The sequence below is a fragment of the Chionomys nivalis genome, chromosome 8 (genome assembly GCF_950005125.1).
Source record: "Chionomys nivalis chromosome 8, mChiNiv1.1, whole genome shotgun sequence".
NCBI lineage: Eukaryota > Metazoa > Chordata > Mammalia > Rodentia > Cricetidae > Chionomys > Chionomys nivalis.
In genome coordinates, this window is record NC_080093.1 from 91,088,371 (window position 1) to 91,114,550 (window position 26,180).

At 40.2% G+C, this 26,180-nt stretch overlaps 1 protein-coding gene across 1 annotated transcript; it reads left to right on the forward strand.

Annotated features, from left to right (window-relative positions):
* The first annotated feature begins 10,853 nt into the window (after positions 1 to 10,853).
* Positions 10,854 to 25,445, forward strand: LOC130880531 (interferon-induced very large GTPase 1-like). The gene is given in 6 exon segments (XM_057779607.1): positions 10,854 to 11,020; positions 18,035 to 18,208; positions 18,533 to 18,905; positions 18,908 to 23,267; positions 23,270 to 23,725; positions 23,728 to 25,445. Coding segments are annotated over 6 exon segments (7,248 nt in total).
* Positions 25,446 to 26,180: the final 735 nt, after the last annotated feature.

Genomic DNA, 26,180 nt, shown 5'->3' on the forward strand with positions numbered 1-26,180 from the left:
TTAATTTAGATTAGGAGGGTGTACATGACCATTATTCAGCCTAAAAAGTAAAACTCAGACTAAGAACAATTGAGATAGTGTTTCTCTGTGTGACTTCTCTCTCTGTTGTGTCTTTGCTCCCAAGTCTCACTGCTTCCTTCCTCTGGATATTTCCCTTCTTTCATCTCTCCTACTAGAATAACTGTCTTGGACTAGGATGGTAACATTTTCGTGTTTTTTTAAAGAACCATATTTATGCACATTTACTCATTACATATGCAAAGTATAATGCTCTTATTCTTTATTCTCCATTCTAGCCTAGTCATGTTTGAACACTGTAAATGTTTCAACTAAAAATAGAGAGATAATTTTAAAAGACGAGGAACTAATTTTGGAGATGCAGGTCCAATTGCAGAATCACAAGAAACAGGGAAATTAAAAATAACCAGAAAAAAATTACCAAGTCTATAGACATGAAAAAAGTGACCAGTTCCACAGTAACATATAGCAATGAAAGTTGATTGTATAAAAACCTAAACAAAGAGTTCAAGAGAACAATTATAAGAATATGTAATGAAATCAAAGAGGACATGAGTACTGGCTGAATTATAAGAAAACAGACATAGATAATTCAAAGAATTACAGGATATCGATACATGATATCAAAGAGGGTTTTAATGGGGAGCTAGGAAGAGCAAAAAATTAAAATATTAGAAATTAAAAGGCCAATAATTCTTTTTAAAAAATAGTTAGAAGCCAAAAGAATGGATGAATGGCAAGAGAGACTACCAAGGCTCGTAGACAGTAGAAGGTGAAAAGGTTAGAACATACTTGAGCATGTTAAAGGCCGTATCTGGCAAACATAGAGCCCACAGTATACTTAATGAGGACAAACTAATAGCATTTACTTTAAAATTAGGATTCTAAAATTAAAAAAACTACAAAATAAAAACTGTGTGGTGAGAGAACTGTGAGGACAAGAAAATAAGAGGTGGAAAGGGATATGGTAGAGAGTGAATATTTAGATATGGCTACACAGTTTTACAAAGCTCTTCCATTAGTGTGTTTTCCTAAAATATTGTTCTTTTTGCCCTCACATTAGATTTTGCATACAGGTCTCAGGCTGACAGACTTGCTTCCTTCCCTGCAACCAGGAATCAGAGTTACCTTGATAGCAAGGTATGTACTATGGTCTGCCAATCAACCACATGACACAGAGCCTAACTCTTCCTCTGAAATGTGTGAAAAGGGCTCTCACTTTGTCTTGTAGGCCTCGTATTTCTTTCAAGTTCTTGCCATGCTGCTGTCTGCTTTTCTGCCTATGGCATTACTAACTCTTCTAAATACATATTATGTGAAAAGCACAGTCCCCTTTGAATCTCTAACATGAAACCTTTCCAAATATGGGTAAACTTCATGGTATAATTGAATGGAAATAACTTTTATGAAAGTTATTCCCATCTTTTACTGTGAGGCCATGGGGGCATTTTAAGGGGAGGGAGATACAGCACGGTGGTTTTAATGGGTAAAGGAGTGTATGTGTGCGTGAGTTAAGTATGGTGGGAGATGAGAGGGCAGGCTAAAGGAGAAAATGTATGGAGGGACAACTAACACTGAAAACTCTTCAAAATTCAGTAGAAAACTTACTACTGTACATCTTTTCTAAATTATGTATGTACCCATTCTTTATAAAGTTAAGATGGAGTTACTCTATAAATGGACAATTGTTCTACTAGACATCACAGGCTCACAAATAAAAAGCACAGTGAAAAAGTTGCATTGTCCTTTTGGGGGATGTTGGCTAGTGGGGTCTTATAGGCCCCAAACATTACTTGCTATGGTCAATGATCTTGGTCAGTGCTCTAGAACCTGATGGCAAACTCCTACTGCTAAGGACACTGAATACTTGGGTCCTAGAACACAGACAGATCAAGCTGGTACTTGCTTGGGAGCGTCAACCTTACTGACTAGCTTTCACAGTGCCAGGAGGTGCTAAACATGCTACTGAAGGAGAAAAATTCTGTGCTCGGCAGGGCTTCAGGGACTGACCTGACTAGGCTGACCAGGGAATGAAGAAAGAACAGACACACAGAAAAGCGGACATTCGATAGGTTATGCTTACTCAGACGGAGCACACCAACTGCAGTCCAGAAGTCACCCCATTTATTTTATACATCTGAAGGGGGAATGCAGAAATGGAGCTGAAGGCTGGGAGTTTGATTGCCACATTTAGGTCTTGCCTTGCTTCAGTATTTTCTCATCTTATGCCCATTCCTCCCGTTTGGAATGGTAATGTATATCCTGTGCCATTGTATGTTGGAAGCATATAATTTGCTTCTTGGTTTTACAGGAAATTACAGTTCAAAGTTTCTCTTTAGTCTCAGAAGAGACTTTGAAATTTGGACTTATTTTTTAAGGGTCAGAAACCACTTAGTTTATTCTTACCACTCTTTAGCTTTAGATATCAGAAACATTAAATGCTGATATTCAAACATCACTTAATGGTAGAGCTGAAATGGTGGTCCCCCATTGTCCTCAGTACTCTCCACAAGTCATGTGTTTTCATCAAGGGATTTACTCGTGGTACATGTATCTTACTAAAAATGATGTAATTCTGTCAGATTGAGAAACAAATGTTTGAAGTGAAACAAAAATTACTTATTTTTATACAATATAAAATGTGTCCAAAAGAAAATGGGCTACTGTTAATGAAGTTACTATTAATGGAGTGTATAGTGAGAACATCATAGCTATTTCTAAGAATGTTACTGAAGTGAGGATTGTTTGTTTGTTTTTGTTCTCTTTTTTTATTTATTTTTGTTGAAAAAATTTCTGCCTCCTCCCCGCCTCCCATTTCCCTCCCCCTCCTCCTACTCCTCTCCCTTCCCCCCACTCTTCTCCCCCACCCCCCACTCCTCTCCGCCCTCCCCCTACTCCATTCCCCCTCCCTCTTGAGTCTGAAGAGTAGTCCGGATTTCCTGCCCGATGGGAAGTCCAAGGTCCTACCCCTCCATTCAGGTCCAGGAAGGTGAACATCCAATCAAGCTAGGTTCCCACAAAGCCAGTTCATGCAGTAGGATCGAAACCTGGTGCTATTGTCCTTGGCTTCCTATCAGCCTTCATTGTCCACCATGTTCAGAGAGTCCGGATTCATCCCATGCTTATTCAGTCCCAGTCCAGCTGGCCTTGGTGAGCTCCCAATAGATCAGCCCCACTGTCACAGTGGGTGGGTGCACCCCTCACGGTCCTGACTTCCTTGCTCATGTTCTCCCTCCTTCTGCTCCTCATTTGGACCTTGGGAGCTCAGTCCGGTGCTCCATTGTGGGTCTCTGTCTCTATCTCCATCCATCGCCAGATGTAGGTTCTAAGGTGATATGCAAGATATTCATCAGTATGGCTATATAAAAGGGTCATTTCAGGTTCCCTCTCCTCAGTTGCCCAAGGTACTAGCTGGGGATATCTCCCTGGACACTTGCGAACCCCTCTAGAGTCAAGTCTCTTGCCAACCCTAAGATGACTCCCTTAATTAGGATATATACTTCCCTGCTCCCATATCCACCCTGCCTTTATCCCAACCATCCCATTCTCCCAAGCTCCCCCCATCCTCCTCTTCTCACTTTTCTTACCCCATTTCCTGGTAAACCATCTCACCTAACCCCCAAGTTCCCAGTTTTTGCCCAGCAATCTTGTCTACTTCCCATATCCAGGCAGATGACTATATGTTTTTCTTTGGGTTCACCTTATTTAGCTTCTCTAGGATCACAAATTATAGGTTCGATGTCTTTTATTTATGGCTACAAACCAATTATGAGTGAGTACACCCTATGTTCATCTTTTTGGATCTGGGTTACTTCACTCAGGATAGTGTTTTCTATTTCCATCCATTTGCATGCAAAATTCACGATGTCATTGTTTTTTACCGCTGAGTGGTACTCTAATATGTATATATTCCATACTTTCTTCATCCATTCTTCCATTGAAGGGCATCTAGGTTGTTTCCAGGTTCTGGCTATTACAAATATTGCTGCTATGAACATAGTTGAACAAAAGTTTTTGTCATATGATAGGGCATCTCTTGGGTATATTCCCAAGAGTGGTATTACTGGGTCTTGGGGTAGGTTGATGCCAAATTTCCTGAGAAATCTCCATACTGATTTCCAAAGTGGTTGCACAAGTTTGCATTCCCACCAGCAATGGATGAGTATACCCCTTACTCCACAACCTCTCCAACAAAGGCTATCATTGCATTGGTGTTTTCGATTTTAGCCATTCTGACAGGTGTAAGATGATATCTCAAAGTTGTTTTGATTTGCATTTCCTTGATCGCTAAGGAGGTTGAACATGACCTTAAGTGTCTTTTGGCCATTTGAACTTCTTCTGTTGAGTATTCTCTGTTCAGTTCAGTGCCCCATTTTTAAATTGGGTTAATTAGCATTTTAAAGTGTCTTAAGATGTGAGCTCTCAGTTGCTGCTCCAGAGCCAAGCCTGCCTGACTTCTACCATGTTCCCTGCCATCATGGTCTTAGACTCTGACCCTCGGGTATCAAAAGCCCCAAACTAGATACATTTTTATAAGTTCCCTTGGTCATGGCCTATTATCACATCAGTAGAAAAGATTCTAAGATAACACCCTATGCTGTTTTCCAGAGCTGCAGCTGCCCCTGAATCTAGTGCACTTTCAGCCAGTAACTGAGGCTCAGGTTATCGGCCTGCTTCTCTAGCAGCAGCCTGGCGGGACTTTGATGTCTCACTGGATCTGCCTCCTGATGCTGCCACCAAATGTAGTTTATAACTAAATCTTTATTGTTCTCTTTACCAAGAAAGACTGAAGAGTCAGAGTCTGAGGAGAAAACCTGCCAGCTCAGACAGGTTTAGGAGCAACTAGCTTACTTTCCCTCATGTGGGCATCTTTGTTGGGAGGCTTTTGTTGACTGCTTCTATTTCCTTAGGGGTTAGAGGTCTATTTAAATTGTTCACCTGGTCTTGACTTAATTTTGGTATATGTTATCTATTCAGAAAATTTTCCATTTCTTTTACATTTTCCAATTTTGTGGAGTACAGGTTTTCAGAGTATGACCTAATGACTATCTGGATTTCCTCAGTTTCTGTTTTTATGTCCTCCTTTTCATTTCTGATTTTGTTAATTTGGATGTTCTCTCTATGCCTTTTGATTAGTTTGGATAAAGATTTGTCTATTTTGTTGATCTTCTCAAAGAATCATCTCTTTGTTTCATTGAACTTTGTATTGTTTCCTTTGTTTCTATTTTATTGATTTCAGCCTTCAATTTGATTATTTCCTGTCAACAACTCCTCTCAGGTGAGTCTACTTTTTTGTTCTAGAGCTTTAAGATGTGTTATTAAGTCACTAATGTGAGCTTTCTCCATTTTCTTTAGGTAGGCACTTAGTGCTATGAAATTTCCTCTTAGCACTGCTTTCGTACTGCCCCATAAGTTTGGGTATGTTGTGCGGTCATTTTAATTGAATTCTAGGAAGTCTTCCATTTCTTTATTTCTTCCTTGACCCAGGGGTGATTCAGTTGAATAGTGTTCAATTTCCATGAGTTTGTAGGCTTTTGGCAATTAGTGTTGTTGAAGTCTAACTTTAAGCCATTCGATAAGATACAGAGAGTTATTCCAATTTTTTTTTAAATCTATTGGGCTTTGCCTTGTTTCTGAGTATGTGGTCAGTTTTAGAGAAGGTTCCATGAGGTACTGAGAAGAAGGTATGTTCTTTTGTGTTCTGGTGAAATGTTCTATAGATGTATGTTAAGCTCATTTGAGCCCTGAAATCCATTAGTTCTTTTATTTCTGTGTTAAATTTTTCTCTGGTTGACCTATCCCTTGGGGAAAGTGGGGTGTTGAAGTCTCCTACTATTAGTGTTTAAGGTTTGATGTGAGATTTAAGCTTTAGTAATGTTTCTTTTCCCAGCAACCACATGGTGGTTCACAACCATCTGTAATGAGATCTTGTGCCCTCTTGAGGAAGAAACCTGGTCAGTCATCCTCATTAGCTTAGACCATGAAATTCAATATGAACAAGTTCAACAGAACCACCATATACAGGTTGCCCACGCAAGCTTCAGCATTCCCTGGGCATAAATTTCATTGCATTTTTCCAATAATTCTTTTACATATGTAAGTGAACTTGTACTTGGGGCATAGATGTTTAGGATTGAGATTTCATCTTGATGGATTTTTCCTGTGATGACTATGAAGTGTCTTCCATCTCTTCTGATTGATTTTAGCTTGAAGTCTATTTTGTTAGATATTGGATAGCTACACCTGCTTGTTTCTTAGGTAAATTTGATTTGAAAATCTTTTCTCAACCCTTTACTCTTAGGTAGTGTCTGTCTTCGAGGTTGAGGTATATTTTTTGTATGAAGCAGAAGGATGAATCCTGTTTTGTTATCCATTCTGTTAGCCTGTGTCTTTTTATAGGTGAATTGAATCTATTGACATTAAGAAATATCAATGGCCTGTGATTATTAATTCCTGTTATTTTTTAGTGGTAATATTTGTGGATTTCCCTTCTTTGGCATTTTGTGTTGTGAAGTTTTCTGTTGCCTGTGTTTTTATGGGTGCAGAGAGCTTCCTTGTGTTGAAGCTTTCCTTCTAGTACTTCCTGTAGGGCTAGATTTGTGGATAGGTGTTGTTTAAAATCTGGTTTTGTCTTGAAATATCTTGTTTCCCCCATCGATAGTGATGGAAAACTTTTCTGGGTATAGTAGTCTGGAATTGCATCCATGGTCTCTTAGTGTCTGCAGCACATCTGACCAGGACCTTCTGGCTTTCATGGTTTCTACTGAGAAGTCAGGTGTAATTCTGACAGTTTTGCCTTTATATGTTACTTGTCCTTTTCCTTTACAACTCTGAATATTCTTTCTTTATTCTGTATGTTTAGTGTTTTGATTATTGTATGGTGAGGGGAATTTTTGCAGGGTCCAGTCTATTTGGTGTTCTGTAGCTTCTTATACCTTCATAGGCATATCCTTCTTTAGGTTGGGAAAGTTTTCTTTTATGATTTTATTGAATATATTTTATGGGCCTTTGAGCTGGAGTTCTTCTCCTTTTTCTATCCCTATTATTCTTAGGTTTGATCTTTTCATGGTGTCCCAGATTTCCTGGGTGTTTTGTGTTAAGGATTTATTGGATTTAAGATTTCCTTGACCGATGAATTTATTTAATCTATCATATCTTCAACTCATGAGATTCTTTCTTCCATCTCTTATAATCTGTTGGTTATGCTTGCATCTGCAGTTCCTGTTCAATTATCCAAATTTACCATTTCTAGAATTCCCTCTATTTGTGTTTTCTTTGTTGATTCAATTTCAATTTTGAAGTCTTGAACAATTTTACTGTTTGCTTCACCTGTTTGCTTTTTCTTGGTTTTCTTGGCTTTCTTTAAGATATTTACTGACTTCTTTCAAATTTTTGTTTGTCTTTTTCTCCAGTTTTTTAAGAGAATATTTCACTTAAATATTTCACTTCCTCTTTACATGTTTCTATCATCTTCAGAAAGCTATATTTAAGATGCTTTCTTTTCCTTCTTCTGGGTTAGGATGTCCAGGTCTTCCTTTTGTAGAACCATTAGGTTCAAGTGTTGCTATATTGCTTTTTAGATTGTTGAATGTATTCTTGCATTGGTGCCTACCCATCTCTTCCTCCAAGGAGTGCAGGCGGGACCTGTGGCTTAGGTGGGGCACTCTTCCTCCAGGTGCTGGCAGGCTGTGTCTCTGATAGTTGCTGATGATTTTCTGGGGCCTCCTCTCCAGATCATTTGGTCATTTATAGCAGTTTGCCAAAATATTTGCTTTTTTGTCTCTCCTGATTTTTTGTTTTATATTCTGAATCTGTTCTGTCCTTGACCACATCGAGAGCAGTGTTTTTAACAACAGGCATTAAATCTTTTAATTGTTCTGTGGATGTGTTTCTCTGATGCTGACAGCAAATAATAGAACCCAATTTGAGTATTGGGGTCTATGGAAGGCCTCCTAAGGTATTTCCCATTGACAAAAGGTTGCCTGCCTGTCCTTTGTTGATCTTCATTCATTAGTCCAATAACAGTTTTTGCCACACTTCCTTCATACTCCAGAGGACTGGGACATTCTGTTTGGATTATCTCTAGGAAAAAACATTGTTTCTAGGAATGTCTTGCCTACTATCCTTTTTCAAATGACGTTGCTTACCAAAATTAAAACATCTGATATTTTGATTTCTCTTAAAATTTTTAGAAATTTCTTCTCTTATCAAAGTATCATTATAAACACAATAACCAATATTATCCATATTTCTAATCCATTAATCTATTGGTGACGATATTGTCTTTAAAGATTTAATCACCCTTTTGCATTCTGAATTAGCATTTTCAAAAGCCAAAGATTCAGTTAATATTTGTCTGATCTCTAAATCTGATATTTTTCTACTTACAACTGAAGTCAATCACTGCAAAAAAAAATCAATAACGGCTTTTTTGGGTTTGTAAAATTTTGGTAAATTACTTAGAACTGCTTCCTGATTCTTCAACTTTGTCCCGAGCATTTAAAACTGCTAAATGACAAAGCACCAAGGTGTGATCATTAAAATCAATCTGCCTTTACAATTCATCATATTAGTCCTCACCTTGTAACCAGTGTTGGGAAATGTTAATAGTTCTAGCCCTATTTTGTTGTTTTGTGGCCCTAGCTTCCTCTTTCTACTGTACTCACCACTTTAACTGAGGGCCAGCTTCCAGCTTCCAGCTTTCTGTGTCTAAATCTTTCCAGTCTTGAGGGATAATTCTGTTCTGAGTTGCCCATGAATTTAATGTGTCCTTCACATAGGGTAAATACATATGAAATTACCACCTCCTTAAATATTATCAAATCTAATATTTCTAGAGGATTCTGTTTAACTTCTGCATAACCTTAGGGGTACCTATCATCTGCTGGTCATATCTTGTACAGTAACTTGTATAGAAATTAAGGTTGGTTTTCTAATAAACTTGGGTTATTAGAACTATTTCAGTTTCATCATGCAGTGGCTTGGTAGGTTCTTGTCTAAATTCCTCTGTCTGTGTCTGAGTAGTTTCCTTATATTCATTACTAGGTCTTTTTAAGGCTTATGTCTTATCAAATTTTTCTTATTTTCATTGACAAGTATTTCTAAAGCTTGTATATTATCAGTCAGTGTTTCATATTTGGCACAATTATCAGACCACTCTTTATTTGGCACAAGAAACTACTATGGATATTAAGAATGAAATATGAGTTACCAGACTGATAATAATTATAATTGGCATTATGTCAATCCCAGCTAAGTCATTTGTCCCCTCACTTGCTGTTTCCATTTTCAAGCCATCCATAGTTGCACTATACAGGGTCCTAATTCCTGCATTCTGATATTTCCCATCTTTAACATAGGAAAGATTTTTACTTTTAATATTATTTAACTCGATTCTAAAGGACTTCCCAGGTATCTCACCAAATCTGCTGATTTCTTAGTTTGTCCTCAGCTGACCATAAGCAAACTCAGGTCGCTTCTATGATTTCTGATTCACGATTAATAAAAGCTCAATGGCTAATATTGGGGTTCAACCTGAAGACCAGTAAGGCAAAGCAGCCAGCCATGGGCTCTTACCTCGACCTCATTCTGTAATGGCAACTAGGCCTCCAGGAATCTCAGAATGAGACTGAGCCTGAGAGCTGTCTCCTCCCATTTTATATTCCTCTATAGCACTGGGATTAAAGGCATTCACCACCGGGATTAAAGCATGACTGCCTGGTTTCTACAGCAACTAGTATGACTACTGAGATTAAAGGTTTGTGTTGCCACTGCCTGATCTGTAAGACTGACCTTTGGGGCTGTTTTACTCTCTGATCTTCAGGCAACCCTTTTTCATTAAAATACAAATGAAATGCCACTACAGATTTCTGAGCAAGCATGCTTTCCTGAGTCCCCAAGAGTGGCAGTGGAGGGACCAGCTGACATAAACTTCCTTTTGCGTAGTCATGCCACACATGGGAGTGCTAAAATGTTGATTTACTGACAGATCTGTGGCTGCACCTGAACCTACTGCAATTTCAGCCAGTAACTGAGGCTCCGCAGTTACTGGCCTGCTTTTCTGGCAGTGGCCTGGAGGGACTTTGATGTCTCACTGGATCCAGCTCCTGTCGCTGCCACCAAATGTAGTTTTTAATATAATCTCTATCTTTATTTACCAATACAGACTCAGGAGTCAGAGGCTGGAGTGAAAACATGCTAGTTCAGAAAGGTTGAGGAGTGACTAGCTGAACTGACCTCTGTTGGCATCTCAGAAAGAGAGGTCCCTTCTGTCACTACAAACCAAAAAGTACTGCACACTCCAAGTTTCTCTCTATAACTTCCTGTGCATCTCTCTTTCATTTTCCAGACTCTCCCTGGCTCTCTATGATTATTTTCTGTCAATTAGTTAATGAGTTTATAAAGATAGAAAACTAAATGGATATTTCGTAACTTGAGATGTATTTTAGGGACATATGAATGAAAACAGTCAACACAGATTTCATAGAAACAAATACAAAAAAGATAATTGGCAGATGTAGCCACTCTTATTTATAAAATAAAAAGTGAATTATCATCTATGTTTTAAAACTGGTTTTGATGTTGAATATTTAGGAGAAAATGCCAAAACGTCAGCCTATTACACTGAAATTCATAACAACAACTATAAATACAAATTATGTTCAATAAACAAAAAAATATGACCAAGATGCTAAAGAAATATATATTATGCAATTATATGAAGGCATGAAAACCTTGGATATATGCCTCCTTAGAAAATTCACACATTGGATCATGTGGAGAAGATTTCTTATATTTGGACAGAGACTAATTAAGTATCTTTTCTTCATAGAGCCATGGCAACAGCAAAGTGCATCCCTGCTGAGCCTCAGCCTAGAAGGCAAGATCTCCAGGAGATGCTGAAAGTAGTGGGGTTGTCTGTTGACTACTGGCTTCCTAAACTCAAGGAAGACATGGGTGTGACCTGTGCCCAGGACTTACAACACTTAGAAGAAAAAGACCTCCACATTTCACTAAGGCTACCAACCCAGAGCAGTGAGTCCCTGACTAGAGGGCAGGCCTCAAGGTCCCCGCCAGGGAAAGCTGGCCCCCGCTGCTGGGGCTGCAGTCTCTGCTGTGATCTGCTGGACCTGCTCTGCCTGCGCCCTACTTCCCTTAGTCCCTGGCTCATTGGGGCATCCAGGAGTTCCTGTGTAGGTGCCGAGAAGTTTCATCGGGACGGGTGAGTGTGTGCTATCCTGGGGCGGACTGTCCAGGTAGAGAGCACAAACGCCCCTCCCCCAGCTCCTGCTGTAGGGCTTTCTCTCCTACACAGCCGCCCCCACCCCCACCCCCAAGCCTGCCTTGTCTGCAAGGTCCTTAGCTGTGGAACAGTTTCCTGCCATTTCACTAAGGCTACCAACCCAGAGCAGTGAGTCCCTGACTAGCGGACAGGCCTCAAGGTACCCGCCAGGGAAAGCAGGCCCCCACTGCTGGGGCTGCAGTCTCTGCTGTGATCTGCTGGACCTGCTCTGCCTGCGCCCTACTTCCCTTAGTCCCTGGCTCATTGGGGCATCCAGGAGTTCCTGTGTAGGTGCCGAGAAGTTTCATCGGGACGGGTGAGTGTGTACTATGCTGGGGCGGAAGGTCCCGGTATAGAGCACAAACGCCCCTACACTAAGGCTACCCAACCAGAGCAGTGAGTGCCTGCCTAACGGGCAGGCCTCAGCAACCCCCGAAAGGGAGCACAGGCACCTCCAGCTTGTACTGCAGTGTCGCCTGTGTTCTACTGGACCCCGCCCGACCCCTTGCATTCGGCCTTCTTTACGTGGGTCATTGGAATACCACGCATCCATGTTTTGGTGTTGAGGAGTTCATCTGGAAGGGAACGGTTCCTGCCCCTACACTGAGGAGATACACCTAGAGAGTTAGTCACAGCAAAGACTGGTCCAAGACATCAGGCCTCTCCTGGCTCCATTTGAAGGAAAAGATGGGCAGGCGCCAATGCAAGAATTCCCCCAACAACTTGAAAGGCAACGTGACATCACCAGGATCTAGGAATCCCGAAATGAGAAGTCTACACCCTAATCCAGAAGAATTAGAAGAATTCGACTCAAAAGTGAATTTTATGAAAATAATAGAGGACCTTAAACAGGAGGTGAAAAACTGCCACAACCAATTAGAGATTACAAACAAACAGGTAGAGGAAATGAATAAATATCTCAAAGATACCCAAGAAAACCAAGAGAAACAAGAAAAAGTAATCAAACAGGTAAGGGAAACGGTTCAAGACTTGAAGAATGAAGTGGAAGTAATAAAGAAAACACAAACCGAGGGAAGGATGGAGATGGAAAATTTGAATAAACGAACAGGAACTACAGAGACAAGTACCACCAACAGATTACAAGAGATAGAAGAAAGAATATCAGACACTGAAGATACCATTGAGAAAATAAACGCTCTCATCAAAGAAAACAGCATAACCAACAAATTCTCATCACAAAACATTCAGGAAATCTGGGACACAATAAAAAGACCAAACCTAAGAATAATAGGGATAGAAGAAGGAGAAGAAGTACAGCTCAATGGTCCAGAAAATATATTTAATAAAATTATAGAAGAAAACTTTCCCAACCTTAAGAAAGATATTCCTTTGAAGGTCCAAGAAGCATACAGAACACCAAATCGACTGGATCAAAAAAAAACATCTCCTCGTCATATAATAATCACAACACAAAACATACAGAATAAAGAAAGAATATTAAGAGCTGCAAAGGAAAAAGGTCAAGTTACCTATAAAGGTAAACCTATCAGACTTACACCTGATTTCTCTATGGAAACCATGAAAGCCAGAAGGTCCTGGATAGATATACTGCAGAAACTACGAGATCATGGATGCAAGCCCAGACTACTATACCCAGCCAAGCTTTCGTTCACTATAAATGGAGAAAACAAAGTTTTCCAGGATAAAAACAAACGTAAACAATACGTAGCCACAATTCCAGCCCTTCAGAAAGTAATTGAAGGAAAATCACAAACCAAGGAGTCCAACAATGCCCACAATAACTCAGACATCTAATGACCCTTCACCAGCACAACTTGAAGAAGGGAAACACACAAACGCTACTACCAAAGGAAAGAAAGAAAGAAAGGAAATATGACCGGAATTGACAACCACTGGTCATTAATATCACTTAATATCAATGGACTCAACTCACCTATAAAGAGGCACAGGCTAAGAGATTGGATACGAAAACAAGATCCAACATTCTGCTGCTTACAAGAAACACACCTCAACCACAAAGACAGACATCTACTCAGAGTAAAGGGCTGGGAAAAGGTTTATCAAGCAAACGGACCTAAGAAACAAGCAGGTGTGGCCATACTAATTTCTAAGAAAGTTGACTTCAAACTAAAATCAATCAAAAGAGATGGAGATGGACATTTTTTACTCATAACAGGAACAATTCATCAGGATGAAATCTCAATCCTGAATATATATGCCCCTAATATAAAAGCACCCACTTATGTAAAAGAAACGTTACTAAAACTCAAGGCAGTCATCAAACCACACACACTAATAGTAGGAGATTTCAACACTCCTCTCTCACCAATGGACAGGTCAATCAGACAGAAACCTAACAGAGAAATAAGAGGATTAAGGGAGGTAATGAATCAAATGGACTTAACAGACATCTATAGAACATTCCACCCAAATAGGAAAGAATAAACCTTCTTCTCTGCAGCTCATGGAACCTTCTCGAAAATAGACCACATACTCGGTAACAAAGCAAACTTACACAGTTACAAAAAAATATCGGTAACCACCTGTGTCTTATCAGATCACCATGGATTAAAGTTAGAATTCAACAACAATGCTATCCCCAGAAAGCCTATGAACTCATGGAAACTGGACAGTCAACTACTGAACCACACCTGTATCAAGGAAGAAATAAAGAAAGAAATTAAAGTCTTTCTTGAATTCAATGAAAACGAAGACTCAACATACTCAAACCTATGGGACACTATGAAAGCAGTGCTAAGAGGAAAGTTCATAGCATTAAGTGCCCACTTAAAGAAAACGGAGAAAGCACACATTGGAGACTTAATAGCCCACCTGAAAGCTTTAGAAAAAAAAAGAAGCAGACTCACCTAGGAGAAGTAGAAGACTGGAAATACTCAAATTGAGGGCTGATATCAACAAAATAGAAACACAGAAAACAATCCAAAGAATCAATGAAACAAAAAGCTGGTTCATGGAGAAAATCAATAAGATTGATAAACCCCTATCCAAACTAATCAAACGGCGGAGAGAGAATACGCAAATTAACAAAATCAGAAACGAAAAGGGAGACATAACCACAGACTCAGAGGAAATTCAGAGAATCATTAGATCTTACTACAAAAACCTGTATGCCACAAAATTGGAAAATGGTATAGAAATGGACACTTTTTTAGATAAGTACCATATACCAAAGTTAAACCAGGACCAGGTGAACAATCTAAATAGACCTGTTAGTCGCGAAGAATTAGAAGTTGTTATAAAAAACCTCCCCACCAAAAAAAGCCCAGGTCCAGACGGCTTCAATGCAGAATTCTACCAGAACTTCCAAGAAGACCTAATACCTATACTCCTTAATGTATTTCACAATATTGAAACAGAGAAGTCATTGCCAAATTCCTTTTATGAAGCTGAAGTTACTCTGATACCAAAACCACACAAAGACACAACCAAGAAAGAGAACTACAGGCCAATCTCACTCATGAACATCGACGCAAAAATACTCAATAAAATACTGGCAAACCGAATCCAAGAACACATTAGAAAAATTATCCATTATGATCAAGTAGGCTTCATCCCAGAGATGCAGGGCTGGTTCAACATACGAAAATCTATCAATGTAATCCATCATATAAATAAACTGAAAGTAAAAAACCATATGATCATTTCATTAGATGCTGAAAAAGCATTTGACAAAATTCAACATCCCTTTATGATAAAGGTCTTAGAGAGATTAGGAATACAAGGGTCGTTCCTAACTATAATAAAAGCTATTTATAGCAAGCCGTCAGCTAACATCAAATTAAATGGAGAGAAACTCAAAGCTATTCCACTAAAATCAGGAACACGACAAGGTTGTCCACTCTCTCCATACCTCTTTAATATAGTGCTTGAAATTCTAGCAATAGCAATAAGACAACATAAGGGGATCAAAGGGATTCAAATCGGAAAGGAAGAAGTTAAACTTTCTTTATTTGCAGACGATATGATGGTGTACATAAGCGACCCCATAAACTCCAGCAAAGAACTCCTTCAGCTGATAAACACCTTTAGTAGCGTTGCAGGATACAAGATCAATTCCAAAAAATCAGTTGCCCTCCTATACACAAAGGATAAGGAAGCAGAGATGGAAATCAGAGAAGCATCACCCTTCACGATAGCCACAAATAGCATAAAATATCTTGGGGTAACCCTAACCAAGGAAGTAAAGGATCTATTTGACAAGAACTTTAACTCAATGAAGAAAGAAATTGAGGAGGATACCAGAAAATGGAAGGTTCTCCCTTGCTCTTGGATAGGGAGGATCAACATAGTAAAAATGGCAATTCTACCAAGGGCAATTTATAGATTCAATGCAATCCCCATTAAAATCCCATCAAAATTCTTCACAGATCTTGAGAGGACAATAATCAACTTTATATGGTGAAACAAAAAACCCAGGATAGCCAAAACAATCTTATATAATAAAGGATCGTCTGGAGGCATTACCATCCCTGACCTCAAACTCTATTACAGAGCCTCAGTATTGAAAACAGCTTGGTATTGGCATAAAAACAGAGAAGTCGATCAATGGAACCGAGTAGAAGACCCTGATTTTAACCCACAAACTTATGAACACCTAATTTTTGATAAAGGAGCTAAAAGTATTCAATGGAAAAAAGAGAGCATCTTCAACAAATGGTGCTGGCAGAACTGGTTGTCAACGTGTAGAAGAATGAAAATAGATCCATATCTATCACCATGCACAAAACTCAAGTCCAAATGGATTAAAGACCTCAATATTAGTCTGAACACACTGAACCTGATAGAAGAAAAAGTTGGAAGTACTCTACAACATATGGGTACAGGAGATCACTTCCTACGTTTATCCCCAGCAGCACAGACATTAAGGACAACATTGAATAAATGGGACCTCCTGAAACTGAGTAGCTTCTGTAAAGCAAAGGACACTGTCACTGAGACAAAAAGGCAACCCACTGACTGGGAGAAGATCTTCACCAACCCTGCAACAGACAAAGGTCTGATCACCAAAATATATAAAGAACTCAAGAAACTAAACTTTAAAATGCTAATGAACCCAATAAAAAAAATGGGGCACTGATCTGAACAGAGAATTCTCAACAGAAGAAATTCAAATGGCCAAAAGACACTTAAGGTCATGCTCAACCTCCTTAGCGATAAGGGAAATGCAAATTAAAACAACTTTGAGATAACATCTTACACCTGTCAGAATGGCTAAAATCAAAAACACCAATGATAGCCTTTGCTGATGAGGTTGTGGAGAAAGAGGCACACTCATTCATTGCTGGTGGGAATGCAAACTTGTGCAACCACTTTGGAAATCAGTGTGGCGATTTCTCAGGAAATTTGGGATCAACCTACCCCAAGATCCAGTAATACCACTATTGGGAATATACCCAAGAGATGCCCCATCAAATGACAAAAGTATCTGTTCAACTATGTTCATAGCAGCATTGTTTGTAATAGCCAAAACCTGGAAACAACCTAGATGCCCTTCAATGGAGGAATGGATGAAGAAAATGTGGAATATATACATATTAGAGTACTACTACTCAGCAGTAAAAAACAATGACTTCTCGAATTTTGCGTGCAAATGGATGGAAATAGAAAACACTATCCTGAGTGAGGTATCCCAGACCCAAAAAGAGGAACATGGGATGTACTCACTCATAATCGGTTTCTAGCCATAAATAAAAGACATTAAGCATATAATTTGTGATCCTATAGAAGTTAAATAAGAAAGTGAACCCAAAGAAAATCATATAGTCATCCGCATGGAGAGGGGGAAGTAGACAAGATTGCAGGGCAAAAACTGGGAACTTGCGGGTGAGGTGGCATGGGGCAAAGGGGAAATGGGATGAGAAACATGAGAAGGGGAGGATGGGAGGAGCTCGGGGGATTGGGATGGTTGGGATATAGGAAGGATGGATACGGGAGCAGCGAAGTATATATCCTATCTAAGGGAGCCATCTTAGGGTTGGCAAGAGACTTGACTCTTGAGGGGTTCGCAGGTGTCCAGGAATATGTCCCCAGCTGGTACCTTGGGCAACTAAGGAGAGGGAACCTGAAATGACCCTATCCTATACTGATGAATATCTTGCATATCACCTTAGAACCTTCATCTGGCGATGGATCGAGGTAGAGACAGAGTCTCAATTTGGAGCAACGGTCTGAGCTCTTAAGGTCCAAATGAGGAGCAGAAGGAGGGAGAACATGAGCAAAAATTCAGGACCACGAGGGATGCACCCACCCACTGTGACAGTGGAACTGATTTATTGGGAGCCCACCAAGGCCAGCTGGTCTGGGACTGAATAAGCATGGGTTGATTCCGGACTCTCTGAGCATGGCGGACAATGAAGGCAAATGAGAAGCCAAGGACAATCGCACTAGGTTTCGATCCTAATACATGAACTGGCTTTGTGGGAGCTTAGCCTGTTTAGACGCTCACCTTCCTGGAAGTAGATAGAAGACCTTCGTCTTCCCGCAGGGCAGAGAATTTGGACTGCTCTTCAGTATCGAGAGGGAGGGGGAATGGTGTGGGGGGAGGAGAAGAGGAGTGGGGATAGGGGGAGGGAAGTGGGGGGAGGGTGCAATATTTGGGAGGAGGGGAGGGAAATGGGAAACGGGGAGCAGGTGAAAATTTTAATTAAAAAAGAATAAAAATAAAAAAAAAGAAAAGACGACGATATAAAAATGAAAAAAAAAAAAAGAAAAAGACCTCCAGAAGCTGAAGTCCCAGACACAGCACACATGGGAAGAAAAGGCTCTGGAGAAGCTGCTTGACCTCTCACAGCCAAACAGTGTTGCAGAGTTCCAGGAGACTTCAGGGGAGATGATAGAGAGCAGACAGCAGCAGGCAGAACAGACACTGCAGCAACTGAGGGCCTTGCAGTCAGAAGGGAGACATAGAGAAGAAGAAGAAGAAGAAGAAGAAGAAGAAGAAGAAGAAGAAGAAGGAGGAGGAGGAGGAGGAGGAGGAGGAGGAGGAGGAGGAGGAGGAGGAGGAGGAGGAGGAGGAGGAGGAGGAGGAGGAGGAGGAGGAGGAGGAGGAGGAGGAGGAGGAGCAGAAGCAGAAGAAGCAGAAGAAGCAGAAGAAGCAGAAGAAGCAGAAGAAGCAGAAGAAGCAGAAGAAGCAGAAGAAGCAGAAGAAGCAGAAGAAGCAGAAGCAGAAGCAGAAGCAGAAGCAGAAGCAGAAGCAGAAGAAGAAGAAGAAGAAGAAGAAGAAGAAGAAGAAGAAGAAGAAGAAGAAGAGAGGAAAGAAGCAGAGCTGAGACAAGCAATGGAGATCCCTGAAGAGTGCTGGCCAGGACCTGAAGTACCCCTCAAAGAAATCACTGAAACAATGGAGAGACAACCAGGAGACATGGAGCAGAAACTGACCTACAGGGGAAATCTGCCAGATAGAGAACTAGTTAGATGGGCTTCTGGAGGGCTGGCCCTGCAGGGAATATACAAGATGTGCCATAAAAAGAACCTGGTAGCAAGGGGAGAAGAACTACTCACGGTCCTCAAGGAATTTGTCCTCTTTGGATCTGAGAAAGCAAAAAGAATGGAAGCAAAAGAATTCACATCTTATCAAGAAGAAACCCTGTTTACCAAAAATGTGGAATGGAGAAGCTGGGATTTGGAGCAATGACATCAGCCACAGATGGATCCTGGGGATTTAGTCAAGAATGTGGTAGAGATCAAAGCAAACATTCAGAATCTAAGGACACACACCAGTCATATTCAGAGCAGTCTTATTTCTGTTCAGCCAAGTTCAGCTTTGTCCCGCTGGTCTCCTTCCACTTTCGAATTGATGAGCTCCAGCTCTCCCCTGCTGCTCTCAAGGAACTGAAGATTATTGAGAAACAACTGGAACACACTGATGGACCAGACAGATTCCTCTTACTGAGGAACAGGACTGAAAACTTCTTCAACAGATTTGGTTCTCATGCTAATCAAGGCCCTCTGCATCTTGGGGGAATCTACTGGTGGAAGGCCTTTTCAGAGGGTTTCAGAAGTGACCAGCTGGATTATGTGAAGCAGCAGACAGAAGAGGCCTTGGATAGTTACATAAGGGCAGGCTATAATGGCTTTAGAGTCAAATTTATGGCAGGATTAACAAAATAAGACTCACATTCAGTAAGATCCTGCCAAAATGCAACTAATGAACAGCTCCAAATCAAAGTTCAATTATCTGTGGCCCAGATAGGTGGACCACCAGAGGCAAATGGAATTGTTCAGTGGACAACTGGCCTTCTCGCCAGCAACAAAACCTGGTGTGTCATTGACCGAGAACATCAGCTGGTACCCATTTGGGACATCATCCTATCAAATCACAGAAGCAATTTTAAGGACCCCTTTCTGGTGGCTAACTGCCTGGCAGAAAACTACTCTGCTCTGAATGGCCTTGATGCCCGTGTCCAGGCTGGAGAACATATGTTGATCCCTGAGAAGGAAGCAGGGCATATCCTGGATGATGTGAAATCCTGGGAGGTCTCTAACCCTGAAGAAAAACTTAAGAAGCTGATGAGTTTTATGCAAACACTGGCCCACAAAACAAAAGGTTATGACTTATGGATTAATAGGTGTCTCGAAGATTTAGATCTGCAGATTTTTCTCATAAACACTGTCAACTTTTGCAAAAACCCATCCATTCAAAAAATTCTGTTTATTCAACCTCAGTTACACAGTCTTCTAGAACCTCATGTCAACAAAGTAAAATACTTTCCTCAGGTGAAGTCAATGATTCAGTGGATCGACCAGACAGAGTCAGAGGAAAAGCAAGTCAAAATCACTGAAATATCTGAATTCCTTAAAAGTCTGAAAGAAATTAAAACAGCTCTCGTGGAAGCAAATGACAAATCTGAGTCCCTAGAAACAGTGGAAGAAGCTCAAAGAAAGGCTACCTGTGAGGTCACCACAGCTCTTAGCTCCTTCTTGAACTCTCTCAGAGAAGCAGAGCAGCTGGACATGCAGCTGCTACTACTCTGCATTGCAGCTGCTGCAGGCTATCAGCTGGAAAGCAATGTTTTCCAGCCTCTCCTGGGGTGCGCTGAGATAAACTTCCTACTGGATGAAATACAATCTGTCCAACACAGATATCAGGAGCTTAAAACTATCTGCACAGACAGGGCACAGGCATTCCTAGTGCTCAAAGCTCTGACCACCACAGAGATTTCTCCAAAAGAAAAAACACAACGCTTGGGATTAATAAGACAGTATATGGAGCATTTACAATTGTCTACAAAATTTGGACAAGTCCTCACAAAGTTTGAAACAGATCATGATTGGGAAAATCTAGAGAATAACTTGAGATTATTCATTGATGGGAATTATGAAGACACCATCTCTGCTTTGAAAGTGGAAGAAATGAAAAAACAGCTGCAAAGTCTTGATCTTGAAAAGAAAGAGACTTATAATCAACAAGATAATGAAAACAACCAAAAGGAAAACATAGAAAAGGGACCGTTGCTAGATTTACTCCAGCGTCTAGGTCTAGAACATCACTACCCAAAAAGGATGAGCAAAGCTGATTTCCATCTGATCTATAAGACTTCTGTGTACAATACACAACCAAGATCTGAACAGGAACTTCCCTTCTATTTCCTACAGAAGCTACTGATGCTAGATTGTGGGTTCAGACATCTAGTCTTCAAAAATAATGGAAATGCAGACACCCAAAACTCTGTAGGTCCTGGCAACTCAGAAAATGAGTCTTTTGATCCATATGAAGAGTTCTTTGATGACAGATATAAACTTACTAATTCTTCAACTACTGAGTTCCAGCCCCACATTCACCCAATGGACATCCAGATGGCCATTTTTCACTGTGCAGATGATCTTGCCAGACAATACATTTTGTCCAAACTTTCCATTTGTCAGTTTGCACTCCCCTTTGTGGTGCCAAATCCCAACACTTTTAAGATGGAAGTCTCTCTCTGGTCTCTCAGACAAATCAGGAGAAGTTGGCAAGAGTCAAGTAAATCACCACAGGACAAGAGCTACAGTCACAGGAATCAGCAGATGTGCTGTGTCTCTGCCCCCATAGTGTCCTTCATTAGAGTTGGAAAAGGCTTCTCTGCTTCCAAATCTCAGATCATGAACTCTCTTCTCTGTAAACGTAAACACGATGTGTTTTTTCACAGGCACTGCAGAGGAAGCAGCAAAGACTGTTTCCTGATGCAGGGAGTGGTGGAGGTCTCCTGGTTCTGTCCTGGGGACCAAATTGAGGACATATTTGACAAGTGTGTGACCTTCACCAATCTTCATGGAGATGCCAAGGACCATAGGCAACAACTCAGTTTCCTGCAGGATGTCTCTTCTGTCATTGTGATCCTCATGTCAGCTTCTGATGATAATGAAGAAAACCAAAAACTTGTCAGATACCTCTGTCAGTCATCAAGATCCCTGATCTGTTTGACTGATGACAAAGAAAAAGCCACAGCCAGTTATTCTGGAAAAAGAATGAGAATTGGCATCAGGAATAGAAATGAAGCAGAATTAACAGAGGAACTCACAAATGCTATCAAACTTTTACTAGAACTCTCTGGCCATCCACTCAGCTTAGAGGACTGTTCAAAGATAGCTAGAAAACAAGGATTTCTGATTGATGAAGATCAAAGAGAAATTAAGGAAGCCAAAGAAAAGGCACAGACTTTAATGGACCTCCTGAAACTATCAAAGTTACCTGAGATAAAAGAAAACTTGCTGCCGCTGCAGGGACAACTTTGGCACCTTTGGTGTAAGAAGGATAAGGAACTCTATCATCTGCGAGAAAGGGGGAATCGGAGCATTGAACAACACAAGAGTGAAATTGAGGTAGAAAAACAGAAAATACGATGTCAGCAATTTAATAAGGCCTTTCCTCTCAATCCCTTAATGTGCTCTGTCCTACAAATTCTCCAAGAAGATTTAGAAATTTACCCCAAACTATATTTCTTACACTGGATAAATATGGTTTTGGAAAAGCTAACTTCAGGACACTTGGAGAATTTGCATGGAAAGCAACAATCTTTGTGGTCACTGCTACAGGCAGAAAAGCAAACAACAGACAGAAGCAGCTCCCTGACACTCTGGCAGAAGCAGATAGAAGCCATCTCTACCGAGATTCTTAACTGCACTTTAGGAATTGAGCACCTTCTCCGAGAAGTTGCCCAGATCTATGAAGCTCTGGAAGAAATTTCCTCCTCTAGAGAGATCCTTTTTGTATGCCTCCCCCAGATTGCTGCAGATTTGATGGTAGCTGGTGTTCCTATTGAGTTGATGGATGGGGATGCTTCATATGTGCCTCTAAAGTGGGTGGCAGCTGTTTTTGACAAGATCTCAGAGAAAGTTGGAGACAAAAGATTGTTTGTTCTCTCTATTCTTGGTCTGCAGAGCTCAGGGAAATCCACCCTACTGAATGCACTGTTTGGGCTGCAGTTCACAGCCAGTGCAGGCAGGTGCACCAAGGGGGCCTACATGCAGCTCCTGAAGGTGGAAGAGACATTCACAGAGGAGCTTGGCTTTGATTTTGTGCTTGTTGTAGACACAGAAGGACTTCGGGCTCCAGAACTCAACAACAAATCCCACCATCGGGACAATGAGTTGGCAACATTTGTCATTGGCCTTGGAAACTTGACTTTGATCAATATTTTTGGGGAGAATCCATCAGAGATGCAGGATATCCTACAAATAGTGGCCCAGGCCTTTCTGAGAATGAAACAAGTGAAAATCTCCCCCAGTTGCTTCTTTGTCCATCAGAATGTGGGAGAAGTTACAGCTAAAGACCAAACTATGGAAGGCCGAAGGAGACTGGAACAGAGACTGGATGAGATGATAGCATTAGCTGCTGAACAGGAAGAGTGCTCAAACATAACCCGCTTCATTGATGTAATTAGATTTGATGTCAATAGTCATGTCTACTACTTTGCTCACCTCTGGCATGGCAACCCCCCAATGGCCCCTCCCAATCCTCACTATAGCCACAATGTCCAGGAGTTAAAACTGGGATTCTTAGGACTGCCCAGCAGGAATCCAGGGAAAAGATCATGAATATCTCAGATGTAAAATTCCGAGTTCAGGATTTATGGAAAGCCCTGGTCAGTGAGAACTTCATTTTCAGTTTCAGGAACACCCAAGAAATCATATCCATGAGCAAACTGGAAACCATGTATAACCACTGGACCTGGGAGCTGAGGAGTCATGTGCTTGATTTACAGAATCAGTTGACCAATGAGATAGAAAATGGGAAAATACTGATACTCACACCCAGCACACTGGAGGGTCCAATCAGTACAAAATATGAAACCATCAAGGAAGATTTTGACAAATATTTTGAAGAAGACACAGATAGAGAAACATTGGTACAATGGAAATCAAGCTTTGAACGTAAGTTACTAATGCTTAAAGACGCACTTACTTCAGACACCAGAAGGAAAGGCAATGAGCTCATCAGTCTTAAAGCCAAGAAAGACTAGATAACCAAAAGTCACAATATGAAAATGAACTGTTAGAGAGGAGCCGAGAGTTGGCTTTGAGTGTGAAGGGTAAAGAATTCAGTGATGAAGAGTTGCATGAGAAATTCGATCAACTTTGGACAAGTTGGATCTACAAAGTTTCTTTAACTGCACCTCTTGTCAAAGAGCCTGACATTGATTGGGATGCTGAAAATATCCTTCTGGAGCATTTCAAAAAGGAGAAAAACATTGTAGAAAGACTTAAAAAGAACTCTGGAGAAAAGTTTGATATTAATTATGCCAAACATGTCCAAGTGAAAAAAAAGTTTGGGGTAATTCCAAGGTGTTTAGAAACCTGTCATAAAGAATCCATTAAGAAGACTACTAGTAACATTTCTTCAAGATTTGAGGAAATAATTGAAAACATTTGGAAACAAAGGCGTGATTACAGTCAGAATGATTTTCATGAGATCTTGAGGATAATAGAAAAAGAACTGAAATCTGTTCCCCCTGAAGAAGACTACACATTTACCAAAGAGTACAACATTGATTTATCTGTATGCTTATTTGAAAAAGCATCTAAGAAATTCAAGGAAATAAACAAGAAATTCATAAAAGTATATGACCCTGTGAACTATCTGGAGAGAAAAAAAGATGACTTCTTCATGAGTTTTAAAATCTCCTGCCAAGGTGCCACCTCCATCACATCCTTTGTAGACTTCCTGTGGCTCAAGCTCACTCCTGCTGTCTCTGCCACTATATGGGAGAAAATGGGCCTTAAAGTAGCTGGAGACATGAGAACTGCCTACGCTGAATTCAATGGAAACAGGGCTAACCTGGAGAAACATATTCTCATTTCTCTGGCAGAAGAAGAAAACTTTGATAAGTATTGGCAGTACATTCATCATCCAGAATCCTTTTTCAGGGATTACATTAGAGGCCATATTAGAAGATACTTGTCAGCAAAAAAAGGTGAAAAAATAAAGACTTTTATAAAAATAATTTTAGGTGACATCAAGAATGTCATCCTCTCTGCCATTCATGAGTCCACAGCAGTGACTAAAGATAATAGCACTGCTTCTCGCTGGTTGGATTTGTTCTGTGATCACCTAGGAAGAAACCTGATCTTTCCAAGAAGAGACCTGATAAGCATCGAGCACCAGGAGATAAAGGACACTGAGTTTCTCAAAGAAGCCATGAGTGCAGCTTTGGATCCTGCAATGAGGAAAGTCGAAGAGGACTGCTCAAGTAAGCCCATAGATGAAATGGTTCCTGACATTGAGAAAATTCTCTCTGATCATCTCTGTGGTTGCTGGAAGCAGTGTCCTTTTTGTAAAGCAATTTGTACAAACACCATTCCCGAACATGATGGAGACCACAGTGTGCCATTCCACCGTTCTAAAGATGTCAATGGATGGCGTTATCATAAAACAGATAACTTTGCCATTGACAGCTGTACTACTTCTGTAGCAAGTGATCGTTCATTTACTTTTAACGGCATTGATTGGTTCCCATATAAGAAATATCGAGCAGCAGGAGGTGATTGTGCCACGTGGAGCATCACCCCAGACTCATCTACCCAGCCATATTGGAAATGGTTTGTCTGTCACTTCAGATCAAAGCTCGAAAAAAAGTATGGAAAAAAATTTACAGACAAAGGTGCTATTCCAGATTCATAGACCAAAATCACAAAGGAAGAAGTACTTGATGACTTGAAAAATTAGTAAATGCCACACACAGAACACTAGCACTGCCACACAAATTTCACATTAGCCTAGGATGCGTAATAGCAATTTAGGTAGCATCTTCAAGGTTCTACCTTTAAAATGAAATAAGTTAAAAAAAATCAATATTTGAAGAATTTCTTCTAAAAAAACCTTTTTCTCCTTTAATTTCTTCTGCTTAAACATAAAGTGCTAAACATGAGAGTGTATGATAAAAATCAGTATTCATTACAAATTCTCTTTCATATATGATTATTTCTAATATGCATTTAAATACTTAGTGACTCAGGAAAAGTTGTCTTATTAGAAGGAGATGCTATTATTTCTGGCTGTGACAGATTCCTTTAGAACAACTGAGTGGGAAACTCAACCAGCAAATACATCTGAGGAAATGCTACCTTAAATTAGTTTAAATAGATGTTTTCACCCTCTCGAGTTATGGGAAAACCTTGCTGACTTCAATCGTATCAACCTTCATTAATTATTAAGGATGTCAAAGTAGAGCAATTTAAATAGCATCTATTCTGGAAAAAAAAAGTCACATTTGCTCAGGACAAAGCAATGGATTCAGAAAAGGTTTTCACACAAATAAGGGGAAAATTAAAAGAAACGATTTTTCATAATATGGTATTACACTTTTTCCATTATATCTTTGTATTTTTCTGTTAATCATTGAAAAACAAATACAAATCACAAATATTAGTATTGAAACCTGGAGTACATAGCTAATTAATA